General features: G+C 40.1%; 1 protein-coding gene and 1 pseudogene across 1 annotated transcript; both read right to left on the bottom strand.

Annotated features, from left to right (window-relative positions):
* Positions 1-537: 537 nt before the first annotated feature.
* On the bottom strand, positions 538-11,110 carry BCDIN3D (BCDIN3 domain containing RNA methyltransferase). The gene is made up of 2 exons (XM_039882091.1): positions 10,827-11,110; positions 538-7,646 (listed from the first exon to the last, which is right to left on the bottom strand). The coding sequence occupies exons 1-2, from the start codon at positions 11,055-11,057 to the stop codon at positions 7,005-7,007; spliced, it is 873 nt and encodes a 290-aa protein (XP_039738025.1). The 5' UTR covers positions 11,058-11,110; the 3' UTR covers positions 538-7,004.
* A 4,188-nt stretch (positions 11,111-15,298) lies between these two features.
* On the bottom strand, positions 15,299-15,929 carry LOC120618581 (60S ribosomal protein L13a-like; annotated as a pseudogene).
* Between the last annotated feature and the right edge of the window lie 918 nt (positions 15,930-16,847).

The raw sequence follows: 16,847 nt of genomic DNA, 5'->3' as shown, positions 1-16,847 counted from the left end.
CCTTTTGGATGATTCTTTGATATGAGTAAATATGCTTATCTGCTATTCTTTTTTTGCCTTTAGACGTTTTATTAGTCTCTGTACATTCTTTTTAAATGGCACAAAAATGGGATCTTACCATTCCCATTGTGCTGCTGCACCTTCCTTCTTGCACTTAAAATATCTTAGCAACTGTTCTATATTAACATATGTAGATCTATCTTGTTCTTTAAAACAATTGCATAGTAATCCATTTATGGCTTACTATATTTTTTCCTACTGATGGGAATTTAGGTTTCCGGCTTTTCACTTTTATCAACTAGCTGTAATGGATAACACTGTACATACAACCTTGCATACTTATGTGAGTATATCCACGGGATAAATTCCTAGCAATGGGATTCCTGGGTGTATGCAGTATACATTTTGAAAAATATTGACAAATTACCTTTCAAAATGGTCATGCTAATTTACATTCCTACTAACAGGATAATAAGAATACCTATTTCCCATATTCTCATCATCACTGTCTTAAAAATTTGTCAATATTGTTTTAAATGATGAAATGTTATTTTTATTTGCATGTAATTAATAAGGATTAAGATTAAACAAGTTTTCAGGTATTTGCTATTATCATTTTTTTGTGAATGTCTTTTTTGAATAGTTGGATAAGTTGTTTATATTATAATAAAATTTTCCCTTTGTCACATGTATTGCAAATAGTTTTCCTCCTTGATAGTTTGTCATGTGACTTTACTGGATTTTTTTTTGCTTTGCTTTCTGTAGTCAAATTTATTGCTCTTTTCTGATATGGTTTTTGGGTTTTTTCTTATGCTTTGAAAGTATCTAAATTTTAAAATTGCCTTTATCCTCTACTATGTTTATGGTTTTCTTTTTACTTTTAAATAGTCCATCCAAGAGCTACTTAAATGGCAAAGACCATTGGTATTTCTCATGTCTGCTCAGAATGACATTTCCATTCCAGACAGTCAGTCCTGTTCGGTTGTCAAAGTACAAAACACCCATTCCTGAGTACCTTTGCTAACAGGTTCTTTTATCCAGGTTCATAGGACATGCTCCTTTTCCTCTTGTCCATCATTACATAAGCTCTTTTCCTGTCAGGGACAGCTCAAATCTCATATTCTCCAGAAAGTCTTCCATGCCTATTGTAGCCCACTAAGTTTTCCTTTTCTGAAGCTCACAGGATTGCATGCTACCTTGGAAGAGCCTCTCCTTTTCTCTTCAACTTTAACATATTTACTGAATGAATAAAATCTAACCTTTGGAAGTCCAGGGTGGTTTAATTTACTTTTCCCTACCTCCACAGCAGTTAAAAGCATGCTAGATATATGGAAGGAATTTGATAAATACTTTTTGATTTGTGATAAAAGTTTAGGCATTAGCCCCTTGTGGCTAATGAGCATTTGAAGTGAGAAGAGCTATAAATGTGAAATACACACATTTTTAAGACAATATTTAAAAAATGTAATATATCTCATGAATAATTTTTATACTGACTGTTGAAATAATTTTTGTACATATTGTATTATATATTTTTTTAAAATGTTACAAGTATATCCAGGGCAATTTCCTATTCGAGTCCTTTAAGAAGTCATAATTGGTGTTGGCTCCTAAATTAGGTTGATTTGAGGATAAATAAGATGATCCTTTTTTGGAACCAAAGATATTGTCTCCAAGGGCTCTCACTGGTCATTATTGCAATCATTACCTTCTTGGTATCAGGGTCTCACCTTTATAAGCACTCTTTATACATCTTTGAAACTAATTGCTGCAGACTTGAAATGCAACAGTTCCTTCCAAACAAGTCAGATAACTGCTCAGCCAATAGAACTATTAGTAAGGAATAGGTCAGGTTCAGATGCTGAAGCATTGCCCAAAGCTTTTAATGGTTAACTAGATGGAGCCCCTGCCTACCGCACAGGACCATTTCTTGCCATCAAGGAGTTATCAGGGACAGGTGCCATGGGCTTGTAGCCTAATCTCATTGTAGTCGTAGCCCCTGTATTAGTTTCCTGTCTCTGGTGTAACACATCGTCACAAACATAGTGATTTAAAACAGCACAAATTTATTCTCTTAACAGTTCTGCAGGTCAGAAGTCTAAAATCAAGGTGTTGGCAGGGCTGCATTCCTTCAGGGGAGAGTCCATTTCCCTGCCTTTTCTAACTTCTAAAAGCCACCTGCATTTCTTGGCTCAAGGCCTTCCTTACATCACTCCAACCTCTTGCTTATCATTACATCTACTGTGGTCGAATCTCCCTTTGCCTCCCTCTTTATAAGGACACTTGTGGTTACAATTAAGGCTGATAATCCAGGTTAGTCCTGTCTCAAAATCTTTAAGGATCTTTAGTCAAGATCCTTAATCTACACATTTGTACACATCTACAAAGTCTCTTTTGCTATAAGGTAGCATTCACAAGTCCCAGAGATTAGGGATGTGGACATCTTGGTGAATCATTACTCAGCCTGCCACAGCCCCATATACTTTTCTTCCCACTGTCTAGGTGGATGGTGGTAGGAGAGACCCCTAGCAGGGTCACAAGGTTTCAAAGGGTTCTTAAATTAAGATCTACAGAGAAATAGGTGAATTCAGATCTATAACTCCTGTGATCATTCTGAGATGATTATAAACTGCCCTCATTTCCAATAGCAACGATCACTCCCTCCCAGCATTGCTTCTTTTAAAATACTCTGTAGTGCTGAAGCTGAACTCCTTATTACTTCCTTATCCTAAAACCCAAATATTTAAAGATGCATGTTTTCTACAGAGATGAGGTCTTTTTCTCATAAGTCTTTAACAAGCCTAGTTGTCTGCGGCATGTTTACAGATTTTGTTTAATACTCTGTATTCTGCAAAATACCTTCACATCCTTCAGCTCAGTTGGGCATAGGAAAGGGGCTGGTTATATTAGTTGTGTAGATGAGTCAACTGAGGCTCAAAGAGGTTAAATGGCTTGAACAGGGTGGCCATACGATGAGTATGATTGATTCATACCTGGCAGATTGATTCATACCTGATGTTCTTCCCACTGCACTGTTCCCAGATCAGACTCAATCCCAGGGGGCTGAGAAGGAGCTGACTATTGGCCTTGGAATCCCTGTCTCCTGAACATGAAACAGATTGAAACCTACTTTTAAGAGGTTCTACTCAGGGGTCAAAGCTAGAGGTAGATAGATGGGAATTTCAGGAATTCAGGGGAAGGGTAGGGTTGCTGGCAAGTCAAGAGTACAGTGAGAGAGTAGTTAGGACTGAGGGAGACTTAAGAGGGTCTATGTCTGCTATATGTGGCTGCCAACTACTTTTCCAAAATATGCATGAGGACCAAGCCTGTTTAACTGATAAGCAGCAGCAGGGGTACTACTTAGGTCCTTGACCTAGAATTCGGTATGACTTCCATGAGGGGAATTCTAAGAACATCAGGGATAACTAAGAATGGCCTGGCTGAAGCTCTTATTCCCAGAGGGTGCACAGTAACTCCAAAGCCCACGCTTTTACACTGGCTCTTCAGTCTCCTGATTTCTGTGCCCTCTCAAGGCATAAGAGTCAAAGTCTAGATCCTACAACCATATTGCCTAGGTTCAAAGCCCAGCTCTGTCACTTACTAGGTGTGACCTTGGGCAAATCACTTAACCTGTGCGTTTCAGGTCCCATATTTACAAAATGGGGATAATAACAGTATTTATCCCATAGGGCTGTTTCAAGGATTAAAAGTTATGTTGTCTAGTGCCTGGTACTATATTATTTTTTCTTTTTTTTTTTCTATTTCTAACCAGGCCTCTTTTAGTTCTTTCTTTTCCCTCTTTCGAAAACTATGAACAGCCCTCAGACCTAGAACCTGCTCCCCTCCTATCATATGCATTTATTTTTGGAATTTACTACTCATTAAATCTCACTCTATATGACTTCCAGATTTTTATATTCAGTCTTGACCTGCTGCCCAACCATCAACGATCAAGGCCTTGAAGACTGGCACTGTCCAACAAACTTTTGGCAATGATGGAAATGTTCTATATTTGTGCTGTCCAGTAAGGTAACCATTAGTCAGTCACATATGGCTACTGAACACTTAAAATGGGGCTAGTACGAATGAGGAGCTGAATTTTAAAATTTACTTCTATTTAAACTTAAATAAAGTGCCTACTATATTGAACGACATAGGCATTAGATAAAGCACAAGACTCTAGGCTACTGAAGGTTTTTAAGAGAAAAAGAACAATGGCATAAGGGCAGAGAATAGGTTGGAGAGTAGATGAGAGAAATCCGTGGTAAGCGCCAGCCACATGGTTGGAATCATGTTATTAGCAGTACATATTATTAGTAGAATTTGGATTGTGTGACTATTTCAACGTGGGGTTATAAGTGAGGAGAGTCAACTGAAATTTGTAGCTGGAGCAATGGGAGGATGCCATCACTGAGACAGGATTAGATTTAGAATGAGGGTAATGAGTTTGCTTTGGGGATATGTTGAATTTGCATGTCTAAGAAATATCCAGGGGGATATAACTGCAAAACAGGGAAAATATTAATCTGTAACTGTGGATGTGGGGCTACCAATATATTTGGTGATTACTGGTATATAGGTAGTTGTTAAAAGCATGGGAGTGGAAGAACTCATTCAGAAAAAATATTTAGAAGAGTACTGAATGGAAATCTAAGGAACCCTAATTGTGGTCTGTGTCTGCTTGCATCAGAATCATGTGGGATGCTTTCCTCACTGTGAATGTATTTAATGCCATAGACTTGTGCACTTAAAAATGGTTAAAATGGTAAATTTTGTTATGTATATTTGACAATAAATAATGCAAAAAACAAAGAACAAAAAACAACAATAAACAAATACCCAAGAAACAAAAAAACAAATGAAACTAAACAGATTCCTATGCCTCATTCCTGACCTGAATCACTGTTTCTGGAGATGAATCCAGGACTCACCAGGTAGCTGTTATGCAAAGTTGTACCAACTGCTTAAGGGGTAGTAAGAAACTAAGAGATAGGAAGAGAATGAAGGGAAGGTGCTATGGTGGAGAAACTAAGGGAGATGGAGGAGTTCAAGAAGGAAGAAGGGGTCAGTAGTGTTGACTGGTGCCATCATCGCCCAGGAGGAAGTCTGAAAAGAGCCATAGATTTGGCATTCAGCTGGTTACTGATGAATGAGAGGTGAAGGAGCAGACACTGTAGGGTCTAGTCTTTCACAGGAATTGCTCACGTTTAGTGGTGAAGAGGAAAGATTGCATAAGCTTGAGGAGAAGACAGGACACGGGAAAAGTTGGTGGTTTTGAAGATGAAAGAGAATTGAGCATGTTGATAGGTGGATGGGAGGGAGTCTATGAGGCCAAGGAGACACAAAAGAGATCCTCCATAAAGCATAATTTGGGAGAGGGAGTAAGGGTTGGGATTAAGAACTTAGGGAGAGGTTATTTGGGTAAAAACTCACTGGGTAAGTTTAGAAGTGAAAGGATGGAAGATGAAGAGGTTCAAGACTCAGGACAAGAAAAGACTTCCTGACACAGCAAACAAGAATGGCACAAGTTGGTGGTTAGGTCATCTGCTTAGATTAATGGAGTAGTGATAGAGTCAAGAGCCAGTAGAAGGGTAAAAGTCTGGAAGAGTCACTGGGATAACAGCGATCAGGAGCAGCAATTCAGCAAGATTGAGAAGTAGTACTGGAGTCTAATTGAGACTGGAAATGGCATCAACTAACACAATTAGCCTGCACAGAACAGAAAAACTGGTTTTTCTAAATGAAGGTTTGGGTTCCAATATCCTATTATTTACAGACAGTAGTGGCCTCTGCTCTCTCTTGCATAAAGTTCAAATTCCTTTGCAGGAGCTTTTACCTAACTTCTCTAACAATAGGCCCAACGTCTAATTGGTATTCCAGATTCTTGTTCCTTGCTCCCTCTATAACTTCAATTCGAAAATAGGGATTTTGAAGCTCATCAATCTAATCTCTCTTCTTAGCTAGTATGTTTTGTTTTCCCACCTTCTCTTCACCACACAAATCTTTCTTCATTTTCAACTTTCCATCAACTCACGGGTGTTTTAAAGATCAAAACCCAACAGAATTCAATGCTTATCCCACAGCATTTATGCTGCAGTCATCTAATTGTAGACTGCATTTTATGCATGTCTCACTGTACATATTCTTACCCCCATACTAGTGTGTGCCCTCCACCTCCATAATGGTGTGCTTTGGCAGAGGAGATTGACAAAAAAGTCCTAAATTAATTTTATTTGCTGGCTTGTTTTCTGTTCTGAGCTTGGGTGAGGTTTTTTCTTGAGCTGAAACCTCCCTGGTTAGAATGGGTAAAAGCAGAGGTTTCTTATCATCCCCAGATTCACAGGGCATTCTCAACCATACTTGTCACGTTTATTATATATAATTATATATATCATATACAATCCCACTTCATTCATTTCATTTGTGCCAGTTGGATTTTGGGTTCATAATTTAAATATTTTAAACATTTTTAAAATGCCAGCCCGTGCATCTTGACTAGTATCTGTAACTGATGTGCTGAGCCTGGTCAGGCTGGAAAGTTATTCTTCCTACTAATCCTTTCCTTTAGCCAGGCCAGTGACTCTTTTTCCAGATTATATTGTGAGGTTTTGCACAGAAGCAGCAAGAGTAAGTCCAGAAGCCTGAAAAAGTCAGATCAGATTCAAGGGGCCTAGGGAACTGAAACATTCTAAGGCTAGCCTGGCCTTTACAAATAACCAGCAAAAGAGGCCCTTCCATATCCCAGAAACAGGATAACTTTCTCTGGGCCATCTCAATCCAGATAGCCCACTTCATTACTCCACTGATGCATTTTCTTCTGGGAGCATTCCAAACGATGGGGAACAGATACTGATCTTTCAGTTGCATGTCTTGGACATTTTGCCAAAAGCTTCTGCAAGGTTTTAAACCAGCCTAACTGTTAAGGAGTTACGGAGAGTGAACTTAATTCTCAGTGTAAAACCCTCTCAATATCTCTTTCCTAGTCTTCTAGTCCTCTCATCTCACTATCTCCAGAATCTTAACCTGTTCCTTTCTTTCCCTTCTTCTACCAGTGATTCAGGGATCAGATGACTCTCTGTGGTTTGTCTTGCTCTGAAGAGCAGAAGGCTCCGGTCCCAGCTGGTGTTGCCAAAGCAACACACTAATTCCATGCCATGGTCCTGGGTCAAGATCTTCACAATCTGACTGGCCATATCACCTCTGATGGCAAGGGAGTGGAAGTGGTCAAAATCATGGAGACCCAGCTTTCGGAGACGCCTTGCAGCTGCCCGGTAACACTTCCAGGGCTGTGGCTCCACAAGGAGGTAGCGACAGAGGGAGGAAAGGTGAGCCAGGAACTCCCACAGGCCATGGTCCCCATGGTTCAGATGAATCCACATGGTTATTGACATGCAGAAACCAATGTCAAAAACTGAGCATCCAAACTGACTTAAGAAAGAGCCCAGGAGAGCCTTCCGTCTCCTTTGATTCATGAAGTCCAGGGTTATAAAAGTCAAGGCATCAGGAAAAGGGCATTCTTTTTCAGCTCGCTCCACCAGGACTGGATCTATGTCGCAGCAGAGGAGACGGAGTTCTCTTGAGGCATCTGAACAGGTCTCCTCATCACGTAGGGAAAGGAAGTGTTTGTACAGAGCCACACTCAGATCCTAGAGGAATCCAAAAGAGCTTTGTCATTGCAGCCTTCAACCAGTGAATGGAAGAGAAACCTATCTCCTATCCTCTGATCTTTTACTGAGACTGCCACTGATTCCTGTCTTTAGAGGATAAGAGGCTCCAAAACTGTATAGCCTAGGGAGGTTGCCTGGAAAGTTTTCCAGAGCAGGCTGTCAGCACCCTCCAGGGGTGACAAGCTGTAATGCATCATCTCTATACTTTCAGACTATGATGGCTAATTGGGTTGTATGGTTTTAAGTTATAGCCCAAGAGATGCAAGAAAGAAACCTAGAGCAATATTTTTCAGCTTAAGTAATATGCTGGTAAACTTGCTATCTTTTTCTTTTTTGGGTATCTTGGACTCCAGGGAAAAGCAAAGGGTTCCAGGAGTATAACCAGTGTTTCTTACCAATAAGGTGAGGAATAGAGCAAGAACCATCTTATAAAAACCTGCTACTCAGACCTCTGGTTGGGAAAGTGGATTCTCAAAAGTCCTCATCCAGCATTCACTCTATAGCCTCAGTTTTACTATCTGTCTTATGCTCACTGCCCTCTTCTGAGACTTACTCTGCTTCTGCATTCATCACTTCTAAAAGTCACTACTGACCTCCTTTGATGATTTGTGATTTTCACCATCTTAGCATTTTTTTGACTCTTACAAAAGTTGCCATCTCCTTTTTCTAACTTTGATTTCTATAACCATATAAATAACTCACATTCGTGTTGTTCTATACAGTTTTTTTTCAAGGCATTTTCCTTTTCACTACCTCATTTGCTCTATGCAACAGTCCTGTGAAGAATATATTTATGCCTTTTGTGCAGGTGAGGTGTGGCTGGAAACAACCCAGATGTCCCATAATAGTAGCATGAATAACGTGATATTTTTATTAAGATGGAATACTAAGTTAAAAATGAAGGAATTCAGCTCAGTGCAGCAACATAGATGGTTCTCACAAATATACAATGCTGAGTAAAAGAGCAAGACATAAAAGAAAATACATAGCAAGCTTCCATTTATGTGAAGTTCCAAAATGGATAAAATTAAACTTCATTGTTTAGGGATACAAAAATAGTAAGCTATAAAGAAAAGCAAAGAAACAGTAATAATAAAAGTCAAGCTAGTTGTTACCTCTGGGTAGAGACGGGGGTTTACGAACAGGAAAAAGCATATGGGGGACTTCTGGAGTGCTGACAATGTTTTATTCTTAATCTGAACAGTAGTCATAAAGGTGTCTGCTTTATAATTCATAAAGTATAGATTTATGTTTTATGTACTTTTCTTTATGTGTGGCATAGTTTACCAAGAACAAAACTGTATTTTAAAAATTATGGTTCAGAGGCTAGTGACTTACTTGTCCAATATCACAGCAAGAGTTAGGCTACATTACGTTCTCTTCTACATTAGATTCTTACTCTTTAATGGGCATACACATCACCTAGGGATCTTGTTAAAATAAAGGCTGATTTAGCAGATCTATGGCAAGGGCTGAAAGTCTGTAGTTCTAATAAGCTTCCAAGTCATGCCGATGCTGTAGTTTAAGGACCACACTTTTGGAGTAGGAAGGTCCTCTACTAAGCTGCTTAATTTTACCAACTCTCTATTTACTTGTTTGCTGTCTCCCTCCTCCTAACTAATCTTGAGTATGTCCTATGTTTGACCAGTAATTTTGTCACATCAGTCGCTCCTCTACTACATCTCTTCATCCTATTCATCACGAATTCCCCAATCCTAGAGTCCCTGGAAACATAAAAAAGAAAATATAGACTCAAAGGCTGAATCTCCCAAGATCCCGATTCAGTAGGTCTAGAGCGGGGGTCTAGGAGTTTTAAAATTTAAACAAAGCACCCCATAAATTATGGCATATCTATACGATAAAATATTTCAAAGCTGCTGAAAAAGAATGTAGCATGAGTGATCTCGAAATTATTAAATGAAAAGGCACAAAATAGTGTGCTACTATTTATAGAACTAAAAGAGGGGAGATATTTACATATATATAAATGCTTGTATACACATAGGATACACATGCATACCCAAGAAATTATAAAAAGCAGTTGCCACTATATAGGGGAAAAGGAGGATTTAGGATCAGGAGTAGAGACTTGCTCCCTAAATATACAAGCAGGTTTGAGAACCACTGCCCTAGTTAACTGCAACGATGCCCTTGCCTCTAATATGTATATATACTACTGTCAACTTTAGAATCTTTGGTTTCCTAGTGCCTTCCATGAAATCCCAAACCTTAAGCCCAATCTCACTTTTCTATTGCTTTCCCCCTGATTTCCTATATCATCAAAATGGAGAAAATGTTTGCAGGGGACACCCAGACACCCACCTATCTGCTCATTCTGGCTTTGATTCTGTACCCAAATGTCCTCCTCCCTTTATTAGCTGTGTCCCTATAGCCTTCAACCCTCCACCGGAAGTCTCTTCGGCACAAGACCAGCAATACTATAAAATTCTTCCCACCCACTCCCGCTTCCAGAGGTGGAGTAAGAGTATTAACTTTTGAAGAATTTGGTGTCAGACATTTAGCTATTTTGCATGTGGTCTGACGATAACCATTATACGTCTAAGAATACTTTGCAGTAAGAAAACGTGGCAATGCCTTCCTTCAGCAGGATGCTGTATTTTCCTTCTCGATCCTCCACACTGTATTCCGTCAACTCATTGCTTTTTAAATAAATATCCACTTGACTACAGGGTCCGTCCAGCACTGCATGGCACACGAATCTTAATTCCAGGCACGCTTCTGTCACCTCTGGCTCATCTCTTCCTGTAAACCAATCCCAAACCCCACACTCCCAAACGTAGGTCTCCGGAAGCCCCCTCTCCCCAGTCAGCTCGCCAGCCACGTTGGACAGGAGGCAAGCGCCAGAAACCCAGAAACGGCAGCCCTCCCCACGCGGGGTGTGGCCCTGAGGCGGCGAACGCGGAGGCGGGAACGCGGGAATTCGGAATGCAGTTAAGAAAGATTTCGCCCCAAGATTCCTAAGAGAGATGGTGGTAGGACCCTGGAGGACAGTTAGCAGGAGCATGAGGTTGGCGAATACTATGCCTTTAAGCTCATTTTGGGAAAGCTGTGATGCCACGCCCAGGCCAGAACCCCAGTGCACATGGAGGCAGCCAACTGCTTGGCTGCCTGATCGCTGATCCCTCTCCCATCACTCACCCCGGAGTTACACCCCACGTCGAGCCCCAGAATCGGCTTCGTCTGGGGACCCTGAGGGAAGAGCCGGCGAAGCAGCTCCGGGGGCAGGAGACGGAGCCGTTGCTCTGGAGGGTGGAAGCGGGAATAATGAGGGAAATTTCCGAACGGGGCGGCCCCGGGTTCCAGAACTCGCGGCTCCCCTTCCGACGCGGCCTCCTCAACCCCGAAATTCTCTTTTGCGGACGCCGCCATTAGCCTCAGTGTGGCCTCTGGGTCCCCGCGGAACCGGAAGTCAGGAACCTGAGGCTCCGGGCCAGCGCGCCTGCGCTGAGTGGCAGAGGCGAGTGAGTATAAAAGCCTGACGCGCGGAACCCGCGCTGACACCTGGCGTTTTCCTTAAGTTGTAGAATCTTCATCACAACCTAGGAAGTGGTTAGTAATATTATCCCATTTTACAGATGAGGAAACAAGTACCAAGAGGTTAAGAGACTTACCCAAGTTTCAACTTAGACTACCCAGAACATGGAGTTTGTTGGGATCTTAGAATCAATTTTGATCTTTTTTTTTTTTAAACAAATGTATAAAGGGAGACCCAGGGTAGAATTACTTGTCCCAGGTCACACAGTAAAACTGTGACACAGGAATTTGCACCTGGCTCATCTATGATTTCAGAAACGGGTGGTCAGGAGTCTTTCATCACTTGAGGTACCAAAAGACCCAGATGGCCCTACCCTGCCAGATGAGACAGGTGGATGGGGCAACTGTAGACTGTTAGCTTCTTGAAAGGCAAGGACTATGCTTTAACTTAGCCAGCACTTAAGAATGCTTACCAGGTGCTAGACACTTTTCTAAGCCCTTTACATGTGTTAACTCGTTTAATCCTCACACTAAACTTGTGGAGAAAGGACTATAATTATCCCTTTTGTGTAGATAAGGATATTGGGGCACAACGAAGTTAGAAACTTGCCCAAGGTTACACAGTTAGAAATAATAGTACCAGGATTTGAACCCATGCAGTTTGGGCCCAGAGGGTGTGCTTGCAACCATTATGTTATTCTGGACCTTGAATCCCCTATGCTCATCATAATGCCTGGGCCAAAGATGCTCAATAAATATTTGGTGAATGAAAACTCACTATCAACAATGGCTATTGGGAAAACTGGCTATTCATATGCAAAATGTGAAAGTCGACCCTTATATTACGCTCAAAATGGATTAAAGACTTAAACATTAAACATAAGACCGAAACTGTATGACTCTTAAAAAAAACAAGACTTCATGAAAAAAAAGACAAAACAAAAGACTTCATGACTTTGATCTTGGCAATGATTTCATTGATACGAAAACAAAAACAGACGACAATAGCGAAAATAAGTGGGGCACAGCAAAGAGAATCATTGAGAGAGTAAAAAGGCAATTTATAGAATGGGAGAACATATTTGCAAACCGTATTTCTGATAAGGGATTAATTTCCAAATATATAAGGAACTTTTATAACTCAACAGTAAAAAAACTAATAACCTGATTTTAAAATGGTCAAAAGACTTGAATAGACATTTCTCCAAAGGAAAACATACAAATGGCAATAGGTATATAAAAAGATGATCAATGTCACTAATCGTCAGGGAAACGCAAATCAAAATCACAATGAAATAACTCCTGACACCTGATAGGATGGGTCTTATTAAAAAAAACAACAGGACAACAAGTGCTGGCAAGGATGTGGAGGAATTGGAACCCTTGTACATTATTGGTGTGAATGTAAAATGCAGCCTCTGTGGAAAACAGTATAGAGATTCCTCAAAAAAATAAAAATAGAACTGCCATATGATCCCATAATCCTATCTGGGTATTAATCCAAAAGAATTGAAACCAGAATCTTGAAGAGATATCTGTACTCCTGTATTCACTGCAACATTATTCACAATTGTCAATATGTGTGGAAACAAATGTCCATTGACAAATGAATAGATTTTTTAAAATGTGGTATATACATACAATGAAACGTTATCTTAAAAAAGAAGGAAATCCTTTTTTAAATCCTTCTTTTTTGCGATAACATGGATGAACCTTGAGGATATTATGCTAAGTGAAATAATCCAGTCATGGAAGGACAAATACTGCATGATTCCACTTAAATAGGTTACCTAAAATAGTCAAACTTATAGAATCAAAGAATAAAATGATAATTGCCAGGAGCTAGGGGAGAGAGAAAGAGGAAGTTGCTAATCGATTGATATAAATTTCAGTTATGCGAGATGAATAAATTTTAGAGATCTGTACAGCATTGTGCCTGTATTAACAATGCTGTATTGCACATTTAAAAATCTGTAAAGTGGGCAGATCTCATGTTAAGTATTTTTAACACACACACACACACACAAACTCAATAGAGGTTGCAAGTTATTACTTTAGTTTTGCAAAAACTAAAATGGAAGGGAGAAAGGAACCAATCTGAAACAGACATGGTGGAATGAAGTTAGGCAGAATGTGGGCTGAGCCAGCAATAGGAAAAACAGCTGGTAAGGATAGAAACTGAGAGGTCAGCCTAGGTGGCAGGTTCAAATCAGAAGCCAGGATGGGCCAGAATATCCAGCAGGTTCAGCCAGGGGTCAGCAGAGTTGTGCTGTGCTGACCTCTCCCTACTTGGCCAGTCATCTTAAAGGGGCCTCCTGTTTCATGAGGCCAGAGATTTGCTTAACTTCTTCTAAGAGACTGAAGCATGACCCCTGTAGACAGTGCTATCAGGGTGAAAAATAGGCCCTGTCTCTTTTCCTCCCAGTTTTAACTTCATACTTTCATCTCTGCCTGATCTATTTGGGGACATAAGTTAATGACCAAAGTCACAGTGGAGTTGAGTAAACCACAATACTTTGCACACCTTCCAGAAAAGGGAAAAAAGGCAGCACTGGTACCATTTCTCTTTTCAGGATTTGACAGATTATGGTGAACTGAGTTTACCCATTTGTGTTACTAGTTGATGCTAGCACAAACATCTGACAACGCTTAATTTTCAAGGAGCTAGAATCATTTTGCTTTACTAAACACTTTTTTTGTTTGTTTAAACAGCATGTTTTTTGTTTGTTTGTTTGTTTGTTTGTTTGTTTGTTTGTTTTTTGGCCAGTAAAGAGTTTAATTTCATTAAGGACATTAGAATGTTTTTGAGTACTTGAAACACTGTTCAGTGGAAAAAACAAAACAAACAAAACATCAGACCTAGATGGTGAAAGGCAGGGCTCCTCCTGATCCTGGGATCCCCAAGAAGCAAAGACAGCAGTGGGCCTGGTAATGTTTCTGGGGACCTAAAATGCCTCAGAGGTGAGCCCATGAAAAAACATTTTAGTTTGACCCACTCTGACTTTTTGAACCTGTGCCCGTTTTCCATAGCCTGATCAATTCAAATAACCTAACAATACTCAGCTCCTGGGCATGGTATCTGAGTAACCAGCCCCAACACCTCAAATAGTTGTAGCAGTACCTACGAGCATGCTCTGCACTGCAGTTGGCCAGGTTTAGTGGAGCCTGATGCTTATTCAATTGTGGGAGTGGGGATGTTTTAAAGAAAAAAATTAGAAATGTAAAGATAGATGTGAAAGTGAATATTTATTTATGATGAGAATATAAATCACAACAAATCATAAAATTTTTAAAGCTGATAATACCACAAATATCACAAAGAAATCCCCATAATAGTTTGATGAAATAAATTCCAGGCACACTTGAATATTAGTTTTTCTTTACATTTTTGCACATGTACTTCTTCATAGGGCAATGATTTAATAATACTACTTTATAGAGAGAACTACAAAAATGATTCAGTTTTTTCTTAGCATGGCAGATCAAAACTGTCTTTTGTTATTTAATCATTTAGGAAAGGTTCAGGTTCACAATTTGTTATTGGCAATGTCATGCAAATGCTTAGGTTTGTTATCAAATTGGGGGAAAACCTTGATCAAATTTCATTTATGAGCTATAAGAATTCAGAGCATTTCAAATTTTCCTGTGCAGGGACCAATCTTAGATGTACTATTCAAATCGACAACATTTGCTAGCTGATTTGTCTTTGAAAATCTCATTATAGATGGTGTATTATGAGTTTTTTTATTATCTGTGTTGATATCAGCAATTTGTGTCCAATCATCAAACATTGTAAAAAGATTGGAATTCTGATAACTTGTAATTTGAAAAGTTCCCATCAAAAGAGAAAGGAATGCATGGTACATTTATAATGATATATACCGTTAGCGAGTATATTGCCAACAGGACAAAACTTTTGACTGATGTAAGGACAGAATTCTTAGCTTATATTTTTGCACAGCTGACAACTGGAAAAATTTTCTTCAGACTAGTTTCTGGCTTCATACATTTTTAAAACTTAATTCTCCTCGCTCTCACGTACTTCTGGTACCAAATGCTGGATGAAGTGTTTAGTTTTTTTTTTTTTTTTTTTTTTTTTTTTTTTTTTTAGGAATTGACTGTCAGTTTTATTAGGCTCAGAACAGGAGTCCATGGATCTTGAGGATCTCTGTGTACCTTTCTATCAGTTTCCTTTTCCACATTCTTTTCAGCCTGTTTCCGTAGCCTTGTGAGCTATTTTTACTTCTGATAATGGGTTCTTGGCCTTCCTCTTCTCCAGAGTGGCTGTAACTGCCTGTACTTTCAGCCAACCTCATAAGCTAGGCGCCCTAGGTAGAAAAACTTCCATGTATGCTTCAAATGCACAATATTGAGGGCAACAAGAACCACCATTCACTTTTTCTTGTCATAGGATGGCAGGATTCCGTCAAACACCTTGAGGCAGGTAGTCCACGGCAGCCTGGCCCTGCTTGTTCTGGTTTGGGGCGGCATGCCTTGCGTGGTCCGCCAAAAGATGAGGCTGGGCGCTCAGAAGAGGTAGGTGCTCCAGGATGGGTTGGCGTTCAGCTGGTTGAGGAGGAAGACCAGGTACTTCAACTTGTTTCTCTAGAAATTGCCAGAAATATTGATGCCCTCACGACACACGGCCACCGTCTCCTGGCCCAGTAGTACCTGCTTGGCCACGATGGCCACCAGGTGGCCCAGGAGATGGCCTCAACCATCGAACACCAGGACCTGTCCCTCTGCCATCTTCAGCAGCTGTCTGGAGAAAAAAGCATGAAAAGTTTAGATCTTGATTTGAACTCTGGCTTTGCACCTACATATCATAATTCCAGGTGAGTCAGCAAGGTAGGCAGAGACTCCTGGACCTATCCCTTTATCTGGGTGGTGGATCATAGCTCAATTTGCATGTAATGACTGTTAACCATGTGACTAGATCACAGATAGAGTGTATCCCCTACCTAAACTTCCCTTTACCTAGATTAAAAATGTTTGTAGCCATTCCAGTTAGATGTCTATGGCAATCAAACACAAGGGAAAATGTGAAGAAGGAGAAGTTGAAGTGTAAATAGGCAGCGGTCTTAACCAACTGCAGTTAAAATATCTTGCTTTTACAAATTTTACAAAACAAATACCTGTGAACACATTTCTATGGCCTTGGAAGGGTCCTGTGTGTGTGAGGACCCTGAAGCTTGACCTTCATTAGCTCCATGGTAAATCCACCCCTGCACAGAACATGTACACAAGCACTGTTTAATGAAGAAATATATGTAGAATTGGAAATATCCAAGGTAGGAATAATTCATATACATAATGTCTTCTATGGCCTCCCAAAGAACCTCGTGCAGCTGACATCCTGGCTCATGGTTCAGTCATCCTACCCTCTCATCCTGTCCCTCTCTAATCATGTCCCAGAGCCTCTGCCCAGTCTCTGATCATCCACCTCACTCAGCGCCTCTAGTTGGGGTTCAGGGGGTCTCTGAACTGAGCATTAAGTAGGAATCTGTGTATATTTTAAAATGTTGGAGCTGTTTTCTCACAAAAACAATGTTCCAACCAGGGACTTGTACCTGGACTTTTGGAACACAACCCATCTATAAACAGAGAATTTACTCTTTATTGTAATAGAGAAATTCTGCAATTAGTCCTTGCAGAGTTTGAAACCACTTGGAAATAATAATCATA

This window comes from Pteropus medius, unplaced genomic scaffold (genome assembly GCF_902729225.1).
Source record: "Pteropus medius unplaced genomic scaffold, Ma_sr-lr_union100, whole genome shotgun sequence".
Taxonomy (NCBI): Eukaryota; Metazoa; Chordata; class Mammalia; order Chiroptera; family Pteropodidae; genus Pteropus; species Pteropus medius.
This window is presented reverse-complemented; position numbering and strand designations above follow the sequence as displayed.